Consider the following 26,859-nt stretch of genomic DNA (forward strand, 5'->3'; position numbering starts at 1 on the left):
GCAGCCAGCAGAAACAGCATCCTGCCCTCCTCCAAGTGGCAACCTTTCAAATACTTAAAGAGGGCTATCATGTCCCCTCTCAGCCTCCTTTTCTCCAGGCTGAACATTGCCAAGCCCCTCAACCTATCTTCATAGGGCTTGGTCCCTTGGCCCAAGATCACCCTCGTCGCTCTCCTCTGTACCCTTTCAATTTTATCCACGTCCTTCTTGAAGTGAGGCCTCTAAGTTTTTTTTTAAAGATTTGACACCTCCAAGTATATTGGAAATAGAATATACCATTCTGAAAAATTGTTTTTTCATTAGGGAAAAATGTGAGTGCCTGGGGACATAATTCTTACATATGTATTCCTATGCAGCTCTACATTGAAGTGTCTGTATATAACAAAAGCTTGGCAATAGGGTGGTAAAGATTGTTATGTCAAGAAAATCAATCACAGAGGTAGACCTGAATAAAGTGTTTTATTGAATGTGATTACTTAATTTATGTGTGGATACAGTATAGCTTTTGCCAAAATTTATACCTATTTCATAATTTAAAACAGTCTAACATTTTGTATATTTGTGATACTGTTGGCACTTAAAGCAGACATTTATTTTTATAAACAGAGACATTAAAAATTAATAAAAAATTACATTATTTATTGTTTGGCAAGTAAATTTCCCTGTGTGTGAGGCCCTTAAAATAATGACCAGAAAATTAACAAATGCAATCCATACTTAAAAGTTTTCAGATAAATACTTTTGCACAATAAGTCCTCAAGTTATGGCATATCCTTATAGGACCACTCAACCACTTTTAAAGAAAGACAAATGCTTCTACCTCCTTGCTAATATGAGGTACTGGCAGAACATTGGACAACATCCTGACAACATTTTGTTTTTCCTATGCTTGTTTTTGCATATAAGATGTTGCCTTTGGGCTTAATCAAGTGTATGGCAGACATTCAAATGCTGGTTAAAAGTCAGGTGGGGCATAATTTTTAAAAAAACAAGACAGATGCTATGTTTTGATCATTCTTTTGGCTTCATTGGTCTAAAATCAAAGCATTTAGCCAAATCTCTTCAAAGGCAAACAAACAAAAAACCCAAAGTAGCTTCTCTGAGCACTTTTGTTCAATATGCCTATGCCACAATTTTTTGAAGACTGAAAAAGCAAACAGTGTTGTATTGCAGCTTTGTAAATTCAGCACTGTAACTGTATTGAACATTCTTATTACAGCTACTCCTGAGAGAGAAAGCTGGAAAATTAACCTGTCAATGAAATCTTTCTTCTCAATCAGGGCCAAGGGTGCCATCTTGTGTTAGTCCATGACACTGAAACACACACTTCTATGTTTCTCCAATGACCCTTTCCTCAGAATAAGAGGGACGGTGGTCTTCTTCTGCCTTTGAACTGCATTATCTAATGACTGTTTCCTCATAGAAAGGGATTTGGCCTTCTTTCCTCTGTGGGGTGGTCTTTCCTGTGGCACCATAGTTCAGCTCACCCTGATGCAACAGATTTGCCCTTTCAGTAGAACTGGGAACCAGAACATGGGGGATATATACCTGAAATGGCAGATAATTAACATCCTGAATAATGAAAAACAAGGAGATGCTTCACAGTTGTCTCAAAATATCTCTTCAAACCTTTGCCCCATACTGTTCCCACCTTCTTTTTCTATCATCCATTTAAATGTATCCAGCTCCCAGTCTCCACACCAAATTACATACTTTTTCAAGACCAAAAACAAACAAAAATGTTCGCTGCTGTGACTACTCTCCAAACTCTTCATGACCTTGAGAGCTCAACAATGGTATCTAAAATATCAGCTATTACAAAACTGGATCAATTCACTCACTCTTTAATTTAGCAAAGATATTCTAAATGTATCTTACTGAAGCGGAATCTTTGCTGTATTTTGACAGCAGATAAGTACTTTTTGTCAGTTGGCCGAAAAGTTAACAAATGCAGTTACCAGTAGTTACTAACACAGGACCTGCTAATGCATACTAACCCTCTACTGGCAAGAAACTTTCTCAGAAAGGGATGTTAAATATACTTTTTGATTAATGCTTACTGAAATGTTTCCAGTTCCAAGTTCCGTTTCACTTCCTTTTTCAGCAGATGAGTCTTCTAGCTACACATATCAATGGAGAAGAGACCAACCAATAAAGCAAAATTTAAAAATATGTGCAGTCTTGCTTTAGAACAGGGGTAGTCAACCTGTGGTCTTCCAGATGTTCATGGACTACAATTCATGCTTCTACCTTTGCATGAATTGTAGTCCATGAACATCTAGAGGACCACAGGTTGACTACCCCTGCTTTAGAATACACAGCTCTCAATTATAGTCTCACAAAACGCCCATTTTAGTTCTGTATTATATTTTTCTGTTCAAACAGTTAATTAATACAAGGCACTTCCTCCCACTTTAAAGCAATTGTTTATACACACTGGGCTCAACTTAGTAATCACACCATGATTTGTAATAACCAAAGCTGAGATCCTTAACCACTGACTGAATTTTCAGATGTACAATTAAACTCCAAAATAACTTGTTTGCTTTTGTCTTCCACTCTATTAGCTCTCTACGTCATAAAGTCCCCATTAGGAAATAGTGCAACAGCTGTGTTTATTGTCAGCACTGCACAATCACTTTCAATTCTACTGTGTAATTCTGGTTTTCTAGCCAGTCACAAACCCTTATCCCACCTGACCAGAGAGTTCTGAGCAACATCCATATCTCTTCCTGTCTCATTTTATCTTCACAACTTCCTGTAAAACAGATTAGGTTGAGAGTATGTGACAGACTCTGAACCAGTGTCTTCCAGGCCCTAGTCCTGACTACTATACCACACCAGCTTTCCAGGTAAACCTCCTGGAAACAGCCTGAACTGAGTCATCATAGTCAGAACTCGTTTTTATTCAAGGAAAAATATCTGGACCACCTCAGCACTAATGTAAAGCAGCTAACTTGACTTATATAAAGTGCAGATATTATTTAGTTCCCCAATATAACCAGTGTAAATTTACCTTGTAGTTGAGGGGGCTCAGGTATTTCAGACAGGCGTAACAAGTGGAAACTAAGCAAATAGCAATTGCTACACTAACAACCAGGAAAGTAAATACAGTGGTAGGTGCTCTAAAACCTAGGGGAAAAGACATAAGAGAACTATAATAAATAAAATATAAAATAGGAGATGTGGTTTGTGGTGAGTGGGAATTATATCGATTACAAAATGTACAGAAGAAAGCAGATAACAGATACACAATGTCTAAAAATATATTAAGTCTTGGAGGAAAAACTACTACTACTCTTGTCATGAACATTGTGTTGGACTAGGGGGTTGGGCTAGATGACTCAGGAGGTCCCTTCCAACTCTTATGGTTCTATGAACATGGAAGGGGTAGTAGTCTCAATATCTGTTCCTAGCCTTAGAAGGCCTTGTACTCCACCATAATTCTGCTCTATAGTCCAGTTACTAAAATGTACTGTAATTTAGGGATACCCATACAAATGTCACTCTGGCATATGTGTGTATGCCTGTGCATAAAATATTCTGTGAAGTCACTATGGCAATTCCAGCACAGGGCTTTCAAGGCAAATGAAAATCACAGATGGTTTGCCATTTTCCTCCTTTATGGAATTTGCTGTAGTGGTCTCCATGTAAGGTGATGTATATTGGGATCAAAAAATCCCAATTTCACATGTAAGCTAATGGGGTTTGAATTTGCTGAGACTGACACAGGAAAAGATCTTGGAGTCATAGTGGACAGCTTGATCAAAGTGTCAACCCAGTGTGCTGCAACAGTGAAAAGGGCAAACTGTGTTAGGGAGTATTAGGAAAGAGACTGAGAATAAAATGACTATTGTAATGCCCCTGCAGAGCTCTGTGGTGCGGCATTATTTGAAATACTGTGTATGGTTCTGGTCACCATATCTCAAAAAGGACAGAAGAGGCAACAAAGAAGATTAGGGTTTGGAGCACCTATCATATGAGAACAGGCTGAAAAGACTGTTTTCAGTTTAGAAAAGAGACAACTAAGGGGACATGATTGAGGTTTATAAAATTATGCATAGGGCAGAAACATTTAACAAAGAATTTATTTATTTATTTAGATTTTTATACCGCCCTTCCCTATGGCTCTGGGTGGTTTACAGAAAACATTTTGGAACATTTACATGGAACAGTATCAGTATCAATATAACAATATAACAACAATAACATACCAACTAGAACTAGAACAGTATTTCGACAATAACTTTGACACTCCCTTGATAGGTTTGACTTCTCAGACTGGGGGGACGGGACGGGACCTGTAGATGTTATGGGTCAGTCGGCCTCAAGCAAATGCCTGGTGGAAGAGCTCCTTTCTGCAGGCCTGCGGCATTGTGGAAGTTCCGGCAGGGCTCTGATCTCTTCGGGGAGCTCATTCCACCAAGTGGGGGCCAGGACTGAAAAGGCCCTGGCCCTTGTTGAGGTCAGATGTGCCTCTTTATGGCCATGGATCCGGAGCAGTTGGAAATGGCGGAGTGTAAAGCTCTTCTGGGGGTATAGGCAGGGAGGCGTTCTCGCAGATACACTGGGCCCAGACCATGTATGGCCTTAAAGATGATTACCAAAACCTTAAGTTTAATCTGGAATTCAACTGGGAGCCAGCCGAGTTCTTGGGAGTACCAGCTGGATGTGAGATCTCCATGATGTCTTAGTGAGAATCCTGGCCATGGTGTTCTGCACCAGTTGTAGTTTCCTGATCAAGGATAAGGGTAGGCCTACATACAGCGAGTTGCAGAAGTCCAGTCTAGATGTGACCATCACATGGATCACTGTGGCTAGGTGGCTCTGGTTTCAGGTAGGGCGCTAGTAGCTTGGCTTGACAGAGGTGGTAAAATGCCAGCCGTGCTACCTTTGTGACCTGGACTTCCATTGTAAGGGAAGTATCCAGAATCACGCCCAGGTTCCTGGCGGAGTGAGTCGCTAGGAGCTGCACACCGTCCAAGGTGGGCAGGCACACTTCCTCCCATGGTCCCTTCCTACCCAACCACAAGACCTCCATCTTTTCAGGGTTGAGCTTCAGACGACTCTGCTTGATCCACTTTGTCACTGCTTCCAGGCATCTGGCTAAAGATTCTGGGGGGAGTCAGGGCGGTCATCCATCATGAGGAAGAGCTGGGTGTCATCTGCATATTGATGGCAACCCACCCCAAACCTCTGCACCAGCTGAGCAAGAGGGCGCATGAAGATATTAAATAACATATGAGAGAGGACTTGTGGGACTCCACATGTGAGCTGGAGACGACTAGATACTCTCACTCCTATTGCTACCCTCTGTCCGACACCCTGGAGGAAGGAGATCAGCCATTTGAGGGCTATCCCCTGTAACCCAGTGTCGGCAAGGCGGTGAGCTAGGAGCTCATGATCGACTTTGTCAAACGCTGCTGACAGGTCTAATAGTACCAGCAGCGCTGACCTGCCTCGGTCCAGCTGGTGGCGGAGGTCATCCGTCAGGGCAACTAGCGCTGTCTCCACCCCATGGCCAGGCTGAAGTCCGACTGAAATGGGTCAAGGGCTGACGTTTCCTCCAGGAATGCTGATATTTGGCTCACAGCAACCCTTTCAACCAACTTCCCCAGAAATGCCAGATGCGAGATGGGGTGATATCCCCCCAGAAATTCTCCCGTGGAAAGAATAATTTTTCTCCCTCTCCGAACATACTAAAACTGGCACTGAGGGCATTAGTTGGTTCAGGATGGACAGTTACTAGCCACAGTGACTAAGGGGAGCCTCCACATTCAGAGGCACTCATCCTCTGAATCCCAGAGTCAGGAGGCAATGGCCTCGGCCTCTATGCCCTGTTGTTGGCCATTCAAAGGAACTGGCTGGCCACTGTGTGAGACAGGATACTGGTCTGATTCAGCAGGGTTCTTATGTTCTTATCCAGATATCAATCCTGCTTAGCTTCAGAGATCAGGCTATAGCATGTTGCCTTCTCTCCTGTCACTCTGCTATATAAGGTTTTAACCCTCCTCAGCAGGTTTACTCAGAAGACCATCCATTACTTACCTAGTCTCAAAAAAGAGAAAAAATGCAGCCAAAACAGGCAGAGAATTGGAGCTGCATTGGCTTGACTCACAGCTGCAAAGTGGATCTTCCTCTCTAGCTTAGCTGGGAGGTATGCATAGTACAAATTGTGGCGATCAACTGTATGCTTCATCAGCAAGTAGATTAATCCTGAAAATAGCAAACAGGACCCAAGTTGTTAAAAACCTGGTCAGTAATATACATATTTCCAGGCGTTTCCAAGTTCAAAAAGACCAAGACCTAGGCCCATTCCGCACAAAGACCAATGTTGCCAACTGGTTCCTGAAAGTGGAAACGCTATTTTTAAAAGTGCAATCTTGGCATTACGCATACCTGCCTTTGCAGTGGAATCCAGTAGCGTTTCAATCGTTTCCCACAGGTTTCTGGTCTCGCAAAAATCGCTAGCCAAGAAGCAATTTTTCCTGTGCTTTGTCCCGCCCCTGGCCATCAATCAAATGAACAGCCAATGGCCAGTTGTTATCATGCTCCAGGAAATCCCCTTTCCTTTTAAGAAAAGTTTAAAAAAAAGCACACGTTGCAACAAATATGCGTTAATTCGTTGCACCGGAGAGACCCATCTAGCTGGCAGCTGGCGTGTGAGCTGGTGATTCATTGTTGCCACGCTCCCCCGAGTGAAAAGAAAAATCCCCGCACAGGCGCGATTTTCGGCCGAAAATAAAGGGAACTTGCAAACGGGGCTGTGTTGTGCTTGGTGACTTAGGGGAGCTTTAAAGCACTTCTGTGGAGGGACTGTAGCCGGAGAAGCCTCGCTGGGTGAATGAAGGTTTGCCGGTACGTTGCTTCCAGCTCGCTCCGAGAAAAAAAAATGGCGATCGCTTCGCTGGAAGTTTGGAGGAGAGAGCCAGGGGGAGGGACTTTTCTGGAACCGCAACAATGGGAACGCACAGGTTTTTTTTCACTAGTGTTGCAGATTGTTTGCAAGAGTGTAGCACTTTTCAGAGCGTGAATCCACTTTTCTGGATTTCCCTTTAAGCGCTACAACGAATCGCTTTTTGCGGGACTGTTTCAGGAGTGTGGCAGATTGTGTGCAACGTCCTGCGGAACTGCAAATTAGTAGCATTTACAATTTTCAATCCTTTGGCAACATTGAAGTCGTGCAGAATGGACCCTAGTATTGTTTGTTGTTGTTTTTAATTCAGCACAAGCCTAGGCATCAAAAATGTCCAGGCTTTCTACACTAGCAAAGAATTGCAACATGCATTAAATACAAAATGATCATGTTTCACATTTCTGTCACTGACTCTGTTTAAAGGATATATGGTTCTGTATGGCTTGTCAGGCTGGCGGCCTCCTGAGATGCATAATGGGTGGGAGTCCATCCTTTCCCATCTGGCTAAATAAACACTTCCAACTGTGACAATCATCTTCCTATACTATCACAGCTTTAGAAACATAGTTAATTTCAGTTAATTGCAGCTGGCTTTAATTTGCACTGTATACCAGCTTTCCTCCACCAGCTACCCCCAAACATGACTACTGTTTTTAAGGTGTTACCTACTAAGCAACTTTGCCTCACTGACCTCCACCCACTTCGTTTTGGCACTCAGCCTGCCCCTCTAAGTCCCAATAACCCAACTTCCCCTCCAGCAGCCACCAATCCAGTTTACTCCAGACAGCCTTGGCCCTGATTGGGTAGCTGGCCACATCCTCCCTGTCAGAGAAGCATGTTCACCAGGAATCAGTTCTATTCCTATAAAGCCATCTATTCAATATGACTGCTTCAAAATTGCATGCAGGTTTCAAATGATAATTATTTTACAAATATTAAACAACTACAGTTTAGATGGTATAAAGAAAAGGGTGATCTATTCATCTGAATCAGTCATGGAAAAACATAAAACAATATACTTCATTATGACCATTCTTTTCTGATGACCAGTGCTTAGCATCACTGTTAGATAAGCACAAGTTTATCAGGGAGGGTTTTCCACATAAAACAGCATTCCATCAAAAAATGGGATCACTGAAATTGCTGCCAACCATTCAAACCTAGCAGGTTAGTGAGTCCACCTGTCAACTGTTAAGATTTAAATGGTTGGCAGCCATTTTAACTCCCGATTTCACTTCTCCCCCTTCCACCAAACAAAGGGAAGTGAAACTGATTACTGAAATAGCTTGCAGCCATTCCAACCTCACAGAGAATTGGTGCACCCAGCCTGCTATAAGGCAGAAATGGCTGCAAGCCATTTCAGCAATCTCTTTTGCTTCCTTCCATTATGAAAACAGGGAAGTGAAACAGAGGGTTTAAATGCCTACCAGCCATTTAAACCTAATAACTGATGGGCAGACCGGTTAAGCTGCCTGGTCCAGAGTTAGGTTCTTCTACTGTCTTTTAGAGGGCTAGAAGCAACTGTGAGGATGATTTTTATAGCTGCTACAATACTACAGGAAAATTTTACCTTCCCTTTTCCACACTGTCAAGTCATGCTCCTCTCCTGCTGCCAGGAGCCAGCAATTGCCCCCCAAATGAAAGCATATAGGCAGCATATGGGTTCCTGCATATTTACTTCAATGGGCCAAATAGTGGCCTACCCCCACAGGGCATAACTAAAATTATAAGAACACAGGGGAGGTGATTAATAACTGCCTCTTCTTCTTGGAGTCACCAGCAAATACTAGTCATAGTTTTAAAAATCTTAAAAGGTCCATTCATAGAATTCCCATTGTTGTGTCTAAGAAAGCCCTTGTGATTCCAAGTCTTTGTACTATTACTCAAAGTTTCCACTATGCTCTTCTGTCTGTTTCACTACAATTCCAACTCACGCACCAACTTACCAAATGGGACAATAATGGGACATGTGATGCTGTAGGCCATAATGACTGTGAACACACATAGCATCCAGGCATACATTGCTCCAAACTCATACTGAAATGCTTGATGCTATGAAGAAACAAAATATTAGGCTAGGGGAAAAACATTCATAGAACCCAAAGCTTCACTGATTGTTTCTGTCAAAGCAGGGATCTATTGCCGCTCACTCTTTCTTCACTTGCCCACTGATGCATCTATCTCTTCTTCCCCATTGCTTTCCTCTACATCCCCAACCACCCTACTAGTCAAATTTCATTACAATCAAGTGATATTGTAGATGTCTGTGTTAATTAACAAGGTAAATTAGCAAGGTAAAAAATCCTATTCTACATCATAAACTGTTACCCACCCTGAGCCAACTGGGAAGGGCGGGCTATAAAAATAAAGTTGTTATTATTGTTATAATTATATAACTGCAACAGTGCCAAGCTACAGTTTTGGAATAGATATGGTCAGTGTCAGGAATGGATCAGGGTTTAATGGGAATAACTTCAGGCTGAGCAGGCTTAAAATATGACAACAATAACTCTGGAGTGTTTTTTTAAAGTGCCATACAACACACGCAATGAGCCTCTTGTGGCGCAGAGTGGTAAGGCAGCCGCCTGAAAGCTTTGCTCATGAGGTTGGGAGTTCGATCCCAGCAGCCGGCTCAAGGTTGACTCAGCCTTCCATCCTTCCGAGGTCGGTAAAATGAGTACCCAGCTTGCTGCTGGGGGGTAAACGATCATGACTGGGGAAGGCACTGGCAAACCACCCCATATTGAGTCTGCCATGAAAACGCTAGAGGGTGTCACCCCAAGGGTCAGACATGACTCGGTGCTTGCACAGGGGATACCTTTACCTTTACCTTTACAACACATGCAGAACAAAAATACAAGTTCTACCTCCCATCCTGCAATATGACAGCATCTGCCTTCAAATCAAACATACTAACATTATACACCAGGCCATTTTGGTGACAGGAAATCTAGAGAAAGGATACTTTGCATAACAAGACAGCACAATTTGTGAACAGGCATAGGAAATCTCTGCTCTAGCATATGTCTAATATTGCTCTGCTCCACAGAGTTCTGAACCTTCAAGGCAATCAATACCATTAATATTTGGCCAACAATAATAGTATTTACAAGTTATTAGTCACTGAGAACCATACTTATGCCCAACTGTGGGGAGCATTAGACTGTCTAAAGTGGCTCTATTTTCTTCTGTGTGTGTGTGGCAAAAGAAAACATGGGTTCAAGAGGGAGCTCAAACTTGCTTCTTTGGGGCTTACCAGTATGTGTGTGTTGCAGAGTTCCTACTGATCATACCACAATCATCCTTACAATGGAGAGGGGTTCAATTTTCCTTTATTTCCTTCTTGGTTACATTCTGTGTATGGGTTACTGCAAGTGGCACATGGCCCTGACACCACATTGTCTGATTCCCTGTCTGCCTATTACAGAGCATCACTGACATGCCGCACCATGACTGGGGAGATGTGACAGTGTTGCTCTGGACTTCAGTGTAATTGCTATTGTCTTTGTACATTGGTATGAGGTCTTATTTATATACATTTATATACATATACATATACATACAGGGATACTTATTAAATTTGCAGATGATATTAAATTGGGAGGGGTAGCAAACACAACAGAAGACAGAATCAGAATACAGGATGATCTTGTTAGGCTCGAGAACTGGTCTAAACTGAATAAAATGAAATTCAATAGGGACAAGTGTAAAGTTCTGCATTTAGGTAGGAAAAACCACCATATACACCAATATAGGACGGGGGAGACTTATATATGTGCAAAAAGGATCTAGGAGTCTTAGGAGACCATACATTGAACATGAGTCAGCAGTGTGACTCGGTGGCTAAAAAGGCAAATGGGATTTGGGGCTGTATCAAATCGAGTATCGTGTCCAGATCACGGGAGGTGATGGTACCGCTTTACTCTGCTATGGAGTACTGTGTTCAGTTTTGGGCACCACAGCTGACGAGGGATGTAGACAAACTAGATCGTGTCCAGAGGATGGCAATAAAGATGGTGAGGGGTTTGGAGACCAAGACATATTAAGACAGATTGGGGGAATTTGGTCTTTTTAGCCTAGAGAGGAGAAGACTGAGAGGGGATTTGATAACCATCTTCAAGTATTTAAAAGGCTGCCATATCGAGGATGGAGAAGAGTTGTTCTCTCTTCCCCCGGAGAGACGGACCAGAACCAGTGGGATAAAATTAATTCAGAAGAAATTCTGTCTAAACATCCAGAAGAAGTTCCTGACAGAGCAGTTTCTCAGTGGAACAGGCTTTCTCAGGTGGGGGGGGGAGGGTCGTCTCCATCTTTAAATATTTTTAAACAGAGGCTGGATAGCCACTGACAGAGAGGCTGATTCTGTGAAGATTCAATGGGGTGGCAGGTGACAGTGGATGAGCAATAGGGTTTTGAGTGTCCTGCATTGTGTGGGGGTTGGACTACATGACCCATGAGGTACCTTCCAACTCTGTTATTTTATGATTCTTTAAGACAGCTGTGATTTGACAGCACACATACACACATAGAAGACCAACATAAAAATGGAGGTCCATTAGCAAATTTAACTGAGGAGCCCAAATAATTCTGGGATAAATTCCCAAAGCCAAAACAAGCAGAGATGCAAATTGTTAATACTTAAGTCTGCTTGACATATAATAACATATCCTTGCACTACAGAAAGTCTTCATACCTGCTTAATATTTTTTCTCTCAGCAGTAGATTTGGCCAACATCATGCGAAAGGAATAAAGGATGAGGCCTGGCAAACGCAGTAGTTCCATTCCATTACCAATGAAAGCTGATGCTATTACGTAATTCACAAAGAAGGCTCCCTGATCTGGCAGGAAGACACACCTACAGCAGATTTAAAAATAATAAAAAGTGATCAGAATCACAAAAAAGCCTCTTCAGGTTTTGGTTGTAGAATTTCATAATTCTACTCACTGAGTCACACTTCAGTCAGTATCTCTCCTCTGTTCTGCATTTTATGAGGAAGAAGAGTTGGTTCTTATACGCTGCTTTTCTCTACCAGGAAGAATCTCAAAGCGGCTTACAATCAACTCCCCTTTCCTCTCCCCACAACAGACACCCTGTGAGGTAGGGGAGGCTGAGAGAGCCCTGATATTACTGCTCGGTCAGAACAGCTTTATCAGTGCTGTGGTGAGCCCAAGGTCACCCAGCTGGCTGCCTGTGGAGGAGGAGTAGGGAATCAAAGCCGGCTCGTCCACACTCCAAACCAAGCTGGCTCTCTAATATAATTCTGAAGATGTTTTCTGTGCATATGCCTTAGTTACAAGCATGCCGGAAGCCTGCTAATTTGTTTTGGAAACAGCTGCTAAATTTATCTTTCATTCATCAAAATCAGCCATCATTTCTCTCAGCTTGTCAAGTACCAAGATCTACACACCAGTTCATCTGATTACATCTGAAAAAGTAACTGCTTGGAGTAATTTTTGTATTTTGTGTTTACAGCAGAGTCTTTGTCAAATGGTCATGGTTATGATTTAGAGAGCAGTAGCAAACCAACTCCAAGTCTTTGTGAACAAGTCATCTACTCTAGACCCTTTGCAGTCTAGTTTCAGGCCAGGCTACAGAACAGTGACAGCTCTTCTAGCTTTAGTGCTAGTGTGTATGTGTGTGTGTAATCTGCCTGTGAGAAAGCCAGAATATAAATAATGTAAATAGATATTCAGTGAGAGGTTCTTTACTTCAGTATGTTCAGACACCCTCTTGTTATTCCAATATCACTCTTGGTCTGAGTCCCAGCAGTGAAAATTGGTCAATAAAGACAGCCAGGAATCTATAAGAGTAAATAGAGAAGGAGCAGCAATGCCATGTTCCTATTATTTTTCTGCACGTTTTTTTCCTACTTTTGAGGGAAAGGGAGAATAATTATTCCTTAAGCTGTCTGTTCCTTCTGCGATGTTAAGATAAAAAAAAACAAAATGAACAAACCCCACCCCTACCCTCTTTCCCCACCTCAATACTGTTTTCCTCTAAGGAGAAAAGGGATGCTCTCTCCTCCTCCCCTAGAGCTTTTGTGGGTAGCAAGAAGATGAGGAAGCCCTCTTTCTTCCAGAGTTCTACATAAAGGACATGTAAAAGAAGGAAGGAGAGGTGGTGACAACAAGTAATGACTGGCCAGTAAACTAATCCAAAGTTTGTGAAACTCTGTTTCACACTTAGTCATCCATTTTCCAGACCTTTTCATATCCCACAAATGATACCTGGAAATGAGGATCTCCTTCATTTCCCTATTCTTGTCTGATAACTCCAGATATCTATTTTAATATATGGCTACAACACAGATTCTTCTCTCTTGTGTACAACTCAGCCTTGGGTATCAACTAGTAGATAAAGGCTGCCATAATAGCTTCTTCTTGGGCAATTTTACTCAGGATATTATTTATTTATTTGTTTATCACTGTATTTCTATACCGCCGCTCCCAGAAACTGGCTTGTGGTGGTTCACAAAACAAAAACCAGTATCAGCAGCAGCATCTCCTGGATTTGTAGTATAATTAGAGCTACACTTCTATTTTCCCAAGTTAAACACACTACTAGGTAATTGTGCTATGATTACAGAGAAAGACAAATTCATTTCTCCAGCTAACACAAAACCAAGATGGTGGGGCGTTTTTTGGAAGGGAGTACTTACTCTAATCTGATTCTAGATTCATCAGATGCTCTGTCAAACAACCACCGAAAGAAGAAATCCAGACTGAAAAAAAAGACATGTTATATCAGTTTCACCAACTCAGTACAGGGTAAAAACCTGAGCTTAAAAATGCTAGTGTCCAGTCCACTGGTTTAAAAATTTGGTTTCAAGAAAGGAAAAACACATCTTATTTATACATTAATTATTTATTTTAGTTAACCAACTATAAAGGTAAGGTTTATTTCAGTGGGGAGAAGCAGAACTTTTTACTGCAACAAATGACTCCCCTGGTTCCAACATCATACGTTCTAAGAGATTTCTGCAGTTGTACTTGAAAAGCAATGGGAATGTAATATGGTTGTTACCTGGTTAAACCAAGTGAAGGCAGAATTAACACCATGAAGATCACAAAAATGTAGATTTTATGCATCATTGTTCTGTTTTCACCAGACCTATCAAAAAGAATGTGGTTACACAGCCATTGCTACACAGTCACAGACATAGCCCTTTCTAGAACGCTATTTTGACTAGAATAAATTTGAAAAACTATTACTTTTGTTTTTGCTACGTATTCTTTGTTGCTTTAATTACATTACTTAAAAAATACTCAAAATCAATCATGGAACAATAATTCATCCAACCGACACTGTTGACATTAAGCAAACCACACAGCTTCCAAAACACATAACAAATACCAGAAGCAATCAGCTCATTATTATAGCATGTTTCCATGAAAGGCATGTCATCTTTTAAGTCTGTAAGTCAAGCACAGAACTTGATCAAATTTTTTCGCAAAGAAAATCCACAGCGTGGATCTTTTTCATTTGAAACACTTAGGAAACAGATTTACACTAAAAACAGGAAGACACGTTCATGAAAAAGAGAAAGTAATTTCTTAAGAAATAATGTTAACATTATCTCTTAGTACATTTAAGGTCTATCAGTTACTAATATGCAGAGGAATTGGATTAACAGGATTTGCCAGTTTTATTTTCTATAGTGACTGAACATTTTTCCTCTGAATATTTTCCCTCTGTCCTACCCCTTGTCACAACAGTTTTTGAAACTTTTAACCAATTACAAAAGTAAGATGTGTTCTTTACTTTGTCCAGTGTGCTTCACACAGTGTTGAGAAATAGACCAGTGTTGGTAGCAAAGCTGAAAAGGACCACAGGAGGACTGTAGGGAAGAACTGGCTAACAACAGGATTCTGGGGGGAGGGGGGGTGAGAATGAGATATAGGTAAGTACTGGAATGCAACTGTGATGAAAACACAAATATTACAGTAGCTTCTAAAGATATGCAATTCACTGAACACATAGGCTTAGGTTATGGAATCAATTTTAAGATATAGGTTAGTTATTTGACCAGAGATCAAATTCTGCACTGCAAGTCATGGCCAGGGATTGTTCAATAATAAATATTATTAATTATGATTTATTGAAGAAATCTACACTATCATAATTTTGTCCCTCCCAAGTAGCTTGGGTAGTATTCAGTTTCTTCTGCCAACAACACTAAGTAGACTAGGCTAAAAGAGAGAACGAGAATGACTGACCCAAGGTCATCCAGTGAACTTCATAGTTATGTATGGGCTTAACCATATTTCCCAAGTCCTGGTGCAACATTCTAACCATTACACTAATTTTAGTTATTTACTTCATTTATATTCATCTTTCTCATTAATGGGGACCCAAAGTGGCTTTCATTGATCCCCTCTCCTCCATTTCATCCTCACAAGAACCCTGTGAGGTAGGTTAGGCTAGGAGTGTGACTGGTCCAGGGGTATCCAGCAGGTTTTTTTTTGTTACATAGTTGTATCATTTTTAGTTCTTAGACCTTTCCTGTTTAAAAGCAAAAGGAGTAAAAATTAAGCATGCGTGCACACACATAAAGGCAGTTTAAGACTGTAAATCCACCAACAAAACTGCAAAGATAGTTCTTCCATATGCACATAAAGTACAGATGCTGAAATGTGGAAATAACGATCTACTTACATTAAGATAATGAATAGGCTTCGTTACATTGAACTTATCCATAGTTGAAATAATGATGGAAGGTGTGGTCAGGAAAAAGAGCACAAGAAAAAGCAACAAATTTACACAAAAACACCGAAACCACCAATTCAGCCCTTTAACTGAGAGATTAGTCCTGTCAAGACAAAGTAGAGCAGTAAGACTTTAGAGTATCAGATCATAATATTAATGAATATAATGATTATAATGTATAAGTGATACAGTAAACAAAACTTGAAACTAGAACTCCGATCAGATGTAATAAACCAATGGGAGCACTGAAACAGAGAACACTGGGCGAAGTAGGAAGCATACCTACTCCCTGGGTGGGAGAAGCAATATTAAAGGATCTGCCATAACCCACACCACTCTCCACCCTGCCTCAAGAATAGTGTGGATTGGGGGGGGGCAGAGGACTGAATCAGGAGGAGCAGAGGAGGGGGCACATCCTATGAAGAAAAGTTGGTTTTTATACCCCGCTTTTCTCTATCAGATGGAGTCTCAAAGTGGCTTGCAATCACCTTCTCCTTCCTTTCCCCACAATAAGCACCTTGTGAAATAGGTGGGGCTGAGAGAGCTCTGATGTTACTGCTTAATCAGAGGACTATCAGGGCTGTGACAAGTCCGAAGTCACCCAGCTGGCTGCTTGTGGGAGCAGGGAATCTAACCCAGTTTGCCAGATTAGAAACTGCTACTCTTAACCACCACACCAAGCTGACTCAACTAATGGTTGGAACCCACCTAAATCTAACTTATGGTTAGATCCTTCATTCCAAATTAAAAATATCCATATACAAAGAAATACAGAAAGGCAGAAAAATTACCAGCAAATATTCTGTGGATAAGTAGCATATTCAACATGCCACTTTGAAATGCATAGTTCCTTGCTGAAGGCTGATGGCTGGGGTGGTTCCCTAAATCTAAAACTTCGATTTTGACATTGACATTGACAGGCATTGAAATCTTTTAGAATACTGCAGTAAAAGAAAATAGTTTAGCTATAATGCATGGAAACAGCCAATATACATAAAGACAGTTCAGAAAAGATAACTACAGCTGATCAAAAAGGTGTCTGAACATCCCTTCAGTGTCACTTGGTAATAGTATAACATTAATGCTGCTTTTATACTACCAGCAAAAACTACATATTATATATATATTAATTCTGTGCTGACATTAATTCAAAAACTATGGGTTCTCTGTGGTATGGATCTGAGAGGGATTGTACAAATTTATCCATAACTTTCAAAGTCAAGCCAAGCCTATATCACTTCTAATTTGGAAACAGCATTAAAAAGGCAGGAAATAAATTAAAATTTCCAATCCATCTTCAACATTTGAGGATAAAACTGCTTATGACATCATATATATGTTTTCTGGGTTTTTTTAATACTCTGCCGCAATTCAATCAGGACTATAACACTGGGGATCTAACACTTTCCCTCATCCCATTCTTCTGAATCCAAGCAGACAGGAGCCCAATTCCAATTAAGATTGTATAACATTGGGAAAGAGATAAGCCTTCCCCTCTTGTGCTGTTTTCCGAATCAGAAAGGGCCACAGGGAGGCACTGCCACATTGGGGAAACTTACAGGTAGCTTATCAGTACATTGTAACCCATTAGTACATATTTCCAAGCATGGCCTGGTCAAGAGAACCCAAGACAAACCCATAAACAGTGTGTGATGCCCTGAGAAAATACTATCATAATGTACTCCTAACATTTTGAATGAAGTTAATCTAAAGTGCTGGGATAAAAGCATTCTACTTTACACAGTCCAATTCTACATCTAATTCTGGGTCTGAATACAGATCAGCATGTATCCTCCCCCATGATAAAGAGGCAAATGGAAAGAAACTAACCACAAAATACTGCTTGTATAGTGCTCAACTGTGGCATTAAACTTTTTAAAACATTGAGGTATTATATATATAATAATGCCACAAACCAAGGCTACTCTCTTGCAGGAGGCAAGAAAAACTGAGACATTCTTCTTAGAAAAAGTTCAGAGTTATATTGTGTTCAAGAGGGTACACCTGGAAGCTTCATGATAGGAAATCTATTGCTAAGAATGACTAGGCCTTCCAGCCCTAGGATACATATAGGCACCCCTCCTGCCCCCATCAACACTTCTACCTCCTGCCATTTGTTCTTTCCACAGCAGAAGGGCTTCCTGGGAACCAGCTATGTGCAGGCTGAGAGCCCAGCTAGGACAAAGGGTGGTGGGAAGGGAGAGACAGGAGATTAAGAGATGTCCCGATGGCTCTTGGGACATAGGTTCATCTCTTACTAGAACACATGGCATCGAGTAACAACATGACACATAGATTATTGTATACCTTGTTTTATCCAAATTACTACCTGATATTCACAGAACTAAAGACAAATTTAAGAAATGCAATGGTTGCTTATACAGGATCACAACTAACTCTATGTGTGGGGAGGAGAAAAGCTCAGCTACTGAATTATATAAAATGTAGCTCAGACAGAAGGCTCTGATTAAGATAAATCAATAAATTACTGACAAAAGCTAGAAATATTCAAGTGGGCAGCCATGTTGGCCTAAAGCAGCAAAACTAACTTTGAGTTCAGACCAATCATGTTTTACTCAAGATATAAGCTTTTGTGTGTAAGCACACTTCTTCAAGTATAAACTGTATCTGAAGAGGTGTGCTTGCATATGAAAGCTTATCCCTTAAATAAAACTTGGTTGGTCTTAAAGGTGCTGCTGGGCTCAAATGTTGTTCAAAAACTAGAAAACAATTCAGGTGGGCAAAACCAATAGATTCTGAATTGTATCCTGTCACTAGTTATATAATTTAATGGATACTTTCCTGGATATAACCTTATTCATAAAATTTTTGGAAGCTCAAATCAGAATAAGTCTTTCTATTTCTCATAATTAAACCAATTTTTGATATAACATTGAATTTAATAATATACTTACTATGTTGCCATAGATTTTTCCTGGAATGTTACAAAAGCCATTCCCAATGGCTTATCATAAATTGCCCCTTCCTCTTTCAGATATTCTTCTAAATATTTATTGGTAATTCTGGTGTAGTAATCTATAGCATCCTCCTGTGGAAAGCAAGCTTTCATTACAAATCAGTACTGAATTAAAAACAAAACAGATCAGATAATCAACCCCCCCCGGGGTTTGAGCAGTATATTGTTAGACCTCCTTCTCCACCCCTCTAGTAGTGGGGGTTGGGAGTGTGTTTGCCGCTATGTTGGGGTTTTTTGATGTCTTTTAATGGGTGTTTTAATGGGGATTTTATAAGATGCTGTAACCCATCATGAGCCAGTCAGGGAGTGGCTGGGAAAAATCTAATAACAAAAACAATAATAATAATAAAAGGCCCCCAGATACACATATACATATATAAACACACAAATGAAAAACTAACAATGAGTTTCAATCATCCATTACTTACAATAAAATAATAACTAGTAGACCATACAAACCATAAAAATTGCTCTGCTGTATATAAAACCCTTTACCAATATGACAGAAAATTAAATTATTAATCTAATTTGTACATAAAATCACCAAATAACACACATTCAGTTGGTCAAAGAATATCACAAAATAAAACATCAACCACATTACAGCTACCACTTTTCTCAGTCATGCAGTAAGTATCATCAAGCTAAAAGCTTCTGATGAATATAATATCAGAAAACCACTATATATGAATGTATCCACGAATATCTAATTTACCATCAAATATCATGTTCAATAGATACTGTAGATTTCTAATTGAGCTGGAGGTAAGGAGAATTTGTAAAGTCTACATTTGTAACAAGGGTTTTCTGAGGTCCCTTCACTACATGAGATGTGAGGCATATAATCAGATCAAAATGGATATTTCATAGGTATCAAATTATATTCAAGAACTGGAGAAATTATGCTTAGTCTTACAGTAAAACCTACATATTCTTTTTATAGAAGAAGAAGAAGAGTTGGTTCTTATATGCCGCTTTCCCCTACCCAAAGGAGGCTCAAAGCGGCTTACAGTCGCCTTCCCATTCCTCTCCCCACAACAGACACCCTGTGAGGTGGGTGAGGCTGAGAGAGCCCTGATATCACTGCTCGGTCAGAACAGTTTTATCAGTGCCATGGTGAGCCCAAGGTCACCCAGCTGGTTGCATGTGGGGGAGCGCAGAATCGAACCTGGCATGACAGATTAGAAGTCCACACTCCTAACTACTACACCAAACTGGCTCTCCATTTTCTAATGAAGTAAATAGTAAAATATCAGAAATTTTTGATGTTTTCAATGCAATCTTCCACAATTTTAGCCAATTAGGAAGTAACAATAATTCCTTACCTTTTCACAGCCATTGATTTCACAACAGCACAACTGGCCTAGTGGTTTGGGGTTAATCATAACCCGTTGTCCATATCTCTCGTTAAGATGTGTATAATAAACCACACTTTTCTCTGCCTTTTTTCTGGACACAAAAAGCAAAAAACTGTGATGCAAAAGTAAATATACCTCAAATTGAGTATTTCATAAGCCCAATTTTCCATGCATGTAACCTTCTGAATGAAGCCAATGAAATCTACATACATTTGTGAAAGTGCATTGTGTGGACTAATGGTTAGAGTACTAAACTAGGATCCAACAGATCCAGGTTTAAAACCCCACTCATCCATGAAAGCTTGCAAGTCACATTTAGCCTAAGCCACCTCACAACTAACTTGTGAGGATAAAATGGAGAAGAGAAGAGAATGGTGTAAATGGTATTGAGGATGTGTTTTATACCATGGATTGCCAAAAGACAAATAAATGGCTCCTAGATCAAATAAATTCTATACAGTCAGTAAAAACAAGACAAGGAGCTGATTGTGGTTCAGATCATCAACTTCTTGTTGCAAAATTTAGGCTTAAATTGAAGAAAGTAGGGAAAAGCACTAGGCCACTCAGGTATGAACTTATATCCCCGACGAATATACAGTAGAGGTGACAAACAGATTTAAGGAATTAGATCTGATAGACAGAGTGCCTGAAGAACTATGGACTGAGGTTTGCAACATTGTACAAGAGCTAGCAACTAAAACCATCCCAAAGAAAAAGAAATGCAAGAAATCAAAATGGCTGTCTGAGGAAGCTTTACAAATAGCTAAGGAGAGAACGGAAGTGAAAGGCAAAGGAGAAAGATACACCCAATTGAATGCAGAATTCCAGAGAAAAGCTAGAAGAGATAAGAATGCCTTCTTAAATGAACAGTGCAAACAAATAGAAGGACCTTTTTTGCTGGTGTAGGAGCTGGTGCTTAATCGTTTACACGCTCTTCAAGTGAAAAAAAAAAATCCCCCCCATGGGTGCAATTTCTGGCCGAAATTACGGGCAGTGTCAAACAGGGGGCTGTATTGTGCTAGGGAACTTTAAAGACAATTGCAGAAGGGAGCTTTGTTTTACTGTTAAGCACTTCTGAATTGCTTGTGGAGGGACTTCAGCCAGAGAAGCCTCACTTATTCATTACTTTCACCGGTTTAAAGGGGAAAAAATGGCGATCGCGTCTCCGGAAGCTCGAGGGTGAGAGCTAGGGAGAGGACATTCTTTCTACTGCTATTTTGAGAATGCACATGTCTTTTTCAGATGTGTTGCAGGTTGTTCTCAGGAGTGAAGCATTTTTTTTTAGGGTGAATCCACTTTTGACGATTCCCTGAAAAGCACTACATCGAAGCGCTTTTTGCAGGAGTGTTGCAGCAGTGTTGCAGATTATGTACAACGTCATGCATAACGTTAAAAAAATAGCGTTACACAACGGTAAGACTTCAGCTACATTAATGCTATGCAGAACGACTCTCAGTCTTATGAAGGTCTCTTACTTTATCCTCAGAACAAGCAACTGATATAAGGATATCTGTAAACTTAACAACTGACTGGGAATCTGAAGCAGGGCCTCCTTGGGCTAAACTCATCCACTATCTAACACTGTCTGTATCATGGTCAATAAGACAGTTACTGCACACCACCCAATATGTAGCAATGGATACACAGAGCATACCAGCATGAAACAAGTAAAGGGATGCCTATGCTGAAAAATTTAAGTATCTATGATATTTCATTGTATGTCTCTCTACTCAGAATTATGTTCCTAGGTGCAATACATGCTAGCATTTCCTAAGTTATGCCAGAAATCACTTTAATACTCATAACCTTACAACAGAAGTTTTTTTTATGTTTATATGAAGCTAATGTGTTTTCACTAGTGCGTTATTCATACAGGTACCTCTCTCTATACAAATAGGTAAGTCTGGATACATCGTAACACAAGTTGACCTCTTTCACAGAACAGGTTGGATATGCTTCGCTGAAAAATAACAAAATATGTATGTTAGAATAGAGGTTTGTAAGAGATTTAGGATGGCACAGAATTTGGGGTTGGGGGTTCCAGACATGAATTTACACATTGTGATTCCGGATTCCATTTTAAACTGGTCCAAACTCCTCCAAATATCAAGATTGATACAGTGGCTTACCTTGCTGCCTCCCTCCAGAGTTCCACATAAATTTATCTGCTAGCTCCAATGTTGGAAAAAGAAAGCATGGGGCCTCTGTAATGCCACAAAATGTCCCCACAAGAGCTCCCAGGGCAAATGCAGTTTCCAAGGCTCTTGAGTGTTCAGTAAGAACTATGGAAATCCCCCCAAATGTTTTCTTTATAATACTTTAGTGAATGAACACATTGGCTGCCAATACCAAACAAGAGGATACGATCTCTCCTTCAATGGCCAATCCAGAGGCTTACATGCCCTCTGCTAACATTACACATAACAAGTAGGATTACATATCCACCCTTCCTCAAAGTTCAGGGCTCTCACAAAAAACCCTCTACGAATTAGCTAAGACCAGAAATTTAGACAACAGGTTACAAAATTATATAAACATTTATTGTGTGCAGCTTTTAAAAATTCTATTAAAAATACAAAATACACAAAGCAGCCACTAAAATAAATAAATTATACGAACTTATTTTTTAGGGTGACAAAATCAATCAAAATGGATCAGATGGAAAATTGTCCATTTATAAAATAGTACTTCCCTTCTTTCAGGCTACCAAGAAATTCTTATGTGTGCCTATGAAATTAGTGCATGTACAAAGTCATCCTAAAAAATAAGATCTTATAATTTATTTACTTTAGTGACTGCTTTATGTCTTTTGTATGTATTTTAACAATGTATGGGTGTCAAAAATTAGACCTCTGAGGAAGACCCAGTGAGGTTCAAAACAGATCAAGTCTAAGGTTTAGGATTTTACAATGCATATAATAATTTTTCCATAATGGCCTGTGGGCTTTGCGTTTGTTTTTTAAACTTAAATAATATTTTAAAAAGCTATGCACAATAAATGTTTATGTAATTGTGTAACCTGTTGTCTAAACTGCACAGACATCCAACCTTTCAGGTAATTCCAGTTAAGTTTTTTGTTTTCTGTTCTATGCAGCATTTCCCCCACCTTGTTCTTTGAGGTAGATTAGGCTGCCACAAGTTGAGTGGACCAAGGCCACCCAGTGATGTTTGTGACAGAGCAGGATTTTCTACTGTTCTCTCTAATGCTAGCTGAATGCACTAATAACTACAGTGAGACCGATTATGCATGGCGGCAGCCGTACCATGCCGCCACCGGTTTCTCACAGCACGGCAGCATGCCCTGATGCTTCCCGTGTATGCAAGGCAGATGAAATCACCCAGTGCACCCAGTCTGCCCCAGAGTTGTGCATTTTACCCACTACGGGGCTGGAAGAGCCCGTCACACCTCGTCACAGCAGGGGGGGAGGGTGCAGGGGTCCCACTGCAGGATGGTGGGATAGTGGCATGCCGCTATCCCACCATCATCGAGGGTACAGAAACCCCCTGTTTGGCTCTGCAGCACTGCAAAGCTTAATGGGACGTTTTGTATCCTTGCAAGGACACTGTAAGGGGGGGGGGGGGAAGCCAGGCCTGGATTCTGATTGCCATCGCAGTAAGAAAAGGAATGGGATGTAGGTACCATATCAATCTAGTCTTGTTCTACTTATACTAGCTCCCAATCAGCTTCCAAGCCCAATTCAATGTGCTGGTGTTGACCTATACAGTTTGGGCCCTATGAACCTGACCACTGCAGTCATCTTTAGGGGCTCTTCTTTGGTTGCCTTCACTCTCTGTGGCTAGACAAATGGCAATTTGAGAAGGGGAATTTTCAGTTGCAGCACTAAAATTATGGATTTCCCGCTCTAGCAAGACTGATCTGTCTCTCTAAACACTGTCTTCTGAACCTTGTTCTGCTTTATGTTTTTAATTTATTTTATAGGATGTACTAGTACAAAAGCCCATTGTATAAAAAATACAACAGCAAGTATGGCTGGGGAAGGGGAGAGCTCGGCTGGGCACTCCTCATCACCTGCCCTGGCAGCCCCACTGTAGTCTTGCAAGGCTGCAGCGGGGCTGGTCACAGCAGGGGTGAGATCAGCCGGGTGCTCCCCACCTCTCCAACCACCCACTCAGGCAGCCCCACAATGGCAGTGAAGCTAGTAGGGGTGGGGGCGAGCTCAGCTGGGTGCTATGTGCTTCCCTCCCTCCCACCCACCCAGGCAGCCCTGCCAAGGCCTGGTGAGGCTGCAGCAGGGCTGCTTGGGCTGGGGCCGCCTCACCTGACTGCTGCCTTTTCATGCAGCTGGAAGGCAGTGAGGGAGGCACTCAGGGACAGTGTGTCCCGTATCTCTGGGTGGCGAGTACCCTCCCTGAGGGCCAATCAGGGAGATGGAGGCAGTTAGTGGCAGGCCATCCCCTGCCTGATTGGTGCTCCATGGTGAGGGATTCCCCGGGATCCCAAATCAGGTTTGAGATGAGTCCCAATTCCTACCACCATCCATGTCCAGCTTTATTTATGATGCATTTTAAAAGCTTATTTTAATGGTTTTGATTGGTTGCCCCCTTGGCAACCCTAAGCCAGGTGGAAAGGCAGCATAAGAATGTTCTAAACAAAGGGTTTTTATTAGAATTAAGAGATAAGACTGTTAATTCAGCCAAAACTTACGCAAAGTGATTTTCTAGGTTTGTTTTCTTGGCTGTTTGGGGAAGGCCACTTATGAACAGCGTATGTTTTACCTACAAAACAAAAGTATCTGTTTCTCAAATAAATGAACCAGAGAAGAAATACATAAAGAATGTGGACACTTTCTCTTAGACCTTTTGCATTTTAAATACACGGCAAATACAAAGTGTATTAATACTTGATCTCTTAAATGTGTTTCCCACGCAGGGATGGGTTTGTGTTTTCTCCCTGTTGGTACTGCAGCTGCCAATACAACACAGTAGTAGTGAGACTTCCTCATGGCAGATCCATGACTTGATCCCTGCATAGCAGCCATTATATCCCTGTCACCACTAGCTTTAAAAAAAACCCACCAACTGACATATCACCATATCACAGCAAAGCAGGTTTGGGAAAGATCAGAGAAAAGCTGTGGAAAACAGGAGGCACACAGAATGCTGCGGGAAAGTAGGGAAAAAACCTGCTTTCCCAACAGCATCCAAGTTGTAGCAAGTGGACAAAGTCGGTCTCTCAGTTGGCTTCATCCTTATATTGCCACCGATTTAAAGAGTTTTAAAAATACTTTCCCCCCTCAAAAATATAGAATTAGGGCTATATTGAATTTCATCCGAGAAAAATGTCAGAAAATTTTTTTTAGTGTTTACAGGAAAGAAGATTTATACAGTCACACTTATATTTGGTCCTTTACTACCCTGGCATTAAATTGGCTTCCAGATGAAGCCATATAGCTAGATTTGACTATGCAGTTATCATAAGGTCCTATGCTTTTTGATGGGGACAACATTTTCACTCAGTTCCACAGATTTTACTGAAGACATTTCTTTCCCACCCCAGCAGACTTGTTATAGTAGGATAAACAGAAATGCTTCATTTTAAAAAAGAAACTTACAAGATCTTCTTCTTTATATGTGATGGATTTACTGTGATGGTTCATGAAAAGAACTGTCAAAATCAGGTAGATAACAGCAAACATAGTGTGAAGCCAGAGAAGATTGGTTCTGTGGGATGTAACATTTCAGTGTAAGTGAGATGTTTGTAACACATGCCTAGACTACTATCCAATTTATGTCTGTTCAGTGAACAAGCAGAAAAACAAAAGTCAGCATCTCCCTTTACAAGTTCCACTTTAACATTGCAAAATGGTATCTGGCAAAAAAAACCAAACACACACAAAAGCTCAAGCCACTGCCAATCTCAATCTCAAGAAATGTATGGACAGTTCAGAGTTACTATGGCCTCACAGCCATTTTTGGTAGTAATTTCAGCATGTAATCTTTCCTTTTCGGCACATATTTATGAGTCTTTCATGTTACTTACAAGGCTGAGGAGTGAAAGGAACTGAAATCTGGATCCAGAAACCAGTGAGGTTTTTGACTTGCTCTTCTTGATCAGTGCCTCCCACCCAACAATTCTCACTGGGTTTCATCGGATCACAAGACTAATTTTTAACGCAGTAATGTTTTGCATTATTTCACAATAGCATATGCTTTTATATAACTATACTAGTTTCAAAGCCCATTTCTAAAAATGGGCCTTGAAAGGCGATAAGGGGAAAGGGGAAAGGAGAGAGGAGGGCCGCGGCAGCTTACCTGTTCGTCCAGCGGGCCGTTGGCCAGGCGCGCAGGCCGTTCTGTCGGGCAGTCAGGCAGGCTTGTAGCAGGGAAGCCCCGGCAGCCGCGCTCTGCGCGACTGCCAGGGGCTCGTTGGGGCAGCAGCCTCTCGCCGCGTCAGGCCGCCGGGCCGGGCAGGGAGTCCCACTGCGCGCGACTGCCGGGGGCTCCCTCGGGCAGCGGTCTGACGCGGCAAGAGGCGCAAAGCGCCTCTCGCCGCAACAGGCCACTGCCCCAACGAGCCCCTGGCAGTCGCGCGCAGCGCGGCTGCCGGGGCCTCCCTGCTACAAGCCTGCCTGACTGCCCGACGGAGCGGCCTGCGCGCCTGGCCCCTCCGATTGTCTGTTCGGAGGAAGGGTCCAATCCGGAACCCTTCCTCAGCACGGACACGTCTCGCCCTAGAACCCCTTAGCCATTTATTTAGTCCGTGGCTCCCGCGGTGCCACGGGCGGTTTAAAGATAATAATCAACACAATAGTACTTATACTAATAAGGAACAAAATCCTTGAATATTGTGTCAACTGGATAGACCTTTATTTGGACAGGAAATCTATTTCAGATTTAAAGCAGTCCAGGCTTAAGTTTGAAGAAAGGGAAGAGGGTTAT

The 26,859-nt window shown here is 41.3% G+C and overlaps 1 protein-coding gene across 5 annotated transcripts in view; it reads right to left on the reverse strand.

The window, feature by feature from the left end:
- Positions 1–442: 442 nt before the first annotated feature.
- TMEM63A (transmembrane protein 63A) overlaps positions 443–26,859 on the reverse strand; it is a 37,140-nt gene continuing 10,723 nt past the window's right edge. For all 5 annotated transcript variants that reach the window (XM_077340756.1, XM_077340741.1, XM_077340749.1 and 2 more), the window contains 16 exons: positions 25,533–25,641; positions 24,626–24,696; positions 21,839–21,919; positions 19,927–20,050; positions 18,540–18,673; positions 16,416–16,565; positions 15,574–15,727; positions 14,680–14,786; positions 13,942–14,028; positions 13,577–13,639; positions 11,610–11,772; positions 8,863–8,968; positions 6,049–6,216; positions 3,017–3,132; positions 2,061–2,120; positions 443–1,548 (listed from right to left, as the gene is read on the reverse strand). In XM_077340756.1, the coding sequence (XP_077196871.1) occupies positions 1,399–1,548; positions 2,061–2,120; positions 3,017–3,132; positions 6,049–6,216; positions 8,863–8,968; positions 11,610–11,772; positions 13,577–13,639; positions 13,942–14,028; positions 14,680–14,786; positions 15,574–15,727; positions 16,416–16,565; positions 18,540–18,673; positions 19,927–20,050; positions 21,839–21,919; positions 24,626–24,696; positions 25,533–25,641 (1,843 nt within the window). In that variant the 3' untranslated portion in view covers positions 443–1,398. The remainder of the gene's footprint in view (positions 1,549–2,060; positions 2,121–3,016; positions 3,133–6,048; positions 6,217–8,862; positions 8,969–11,609; positions 11,773–13,576; positions 13,640–13,941; positions 14,029–14,679; positions 14,787–15,573; positions 15,728–16,415; positions 16,566–18,539; positions 18,674–19,926; positions 20,051–21,838; positions 21,920–24,625; positions 24,697–25,532; positions 25,642–26,859) is intronic.

Source organism: Paroedura picta, chromosome 1, assembly GCF_049243985.1.
Source record: "Paroedura picta isolate Pp20150507F chromosome 1, Ppicta_v3.0, whole genome shotgun sequence".
In the NCBI taxonomy this organism is placed as follows: Eukaryota; Metazoa; Chordata; class Lepidosauria; order Squamata; family Gekkonidae; genus Paroedura; species Paroedura picta.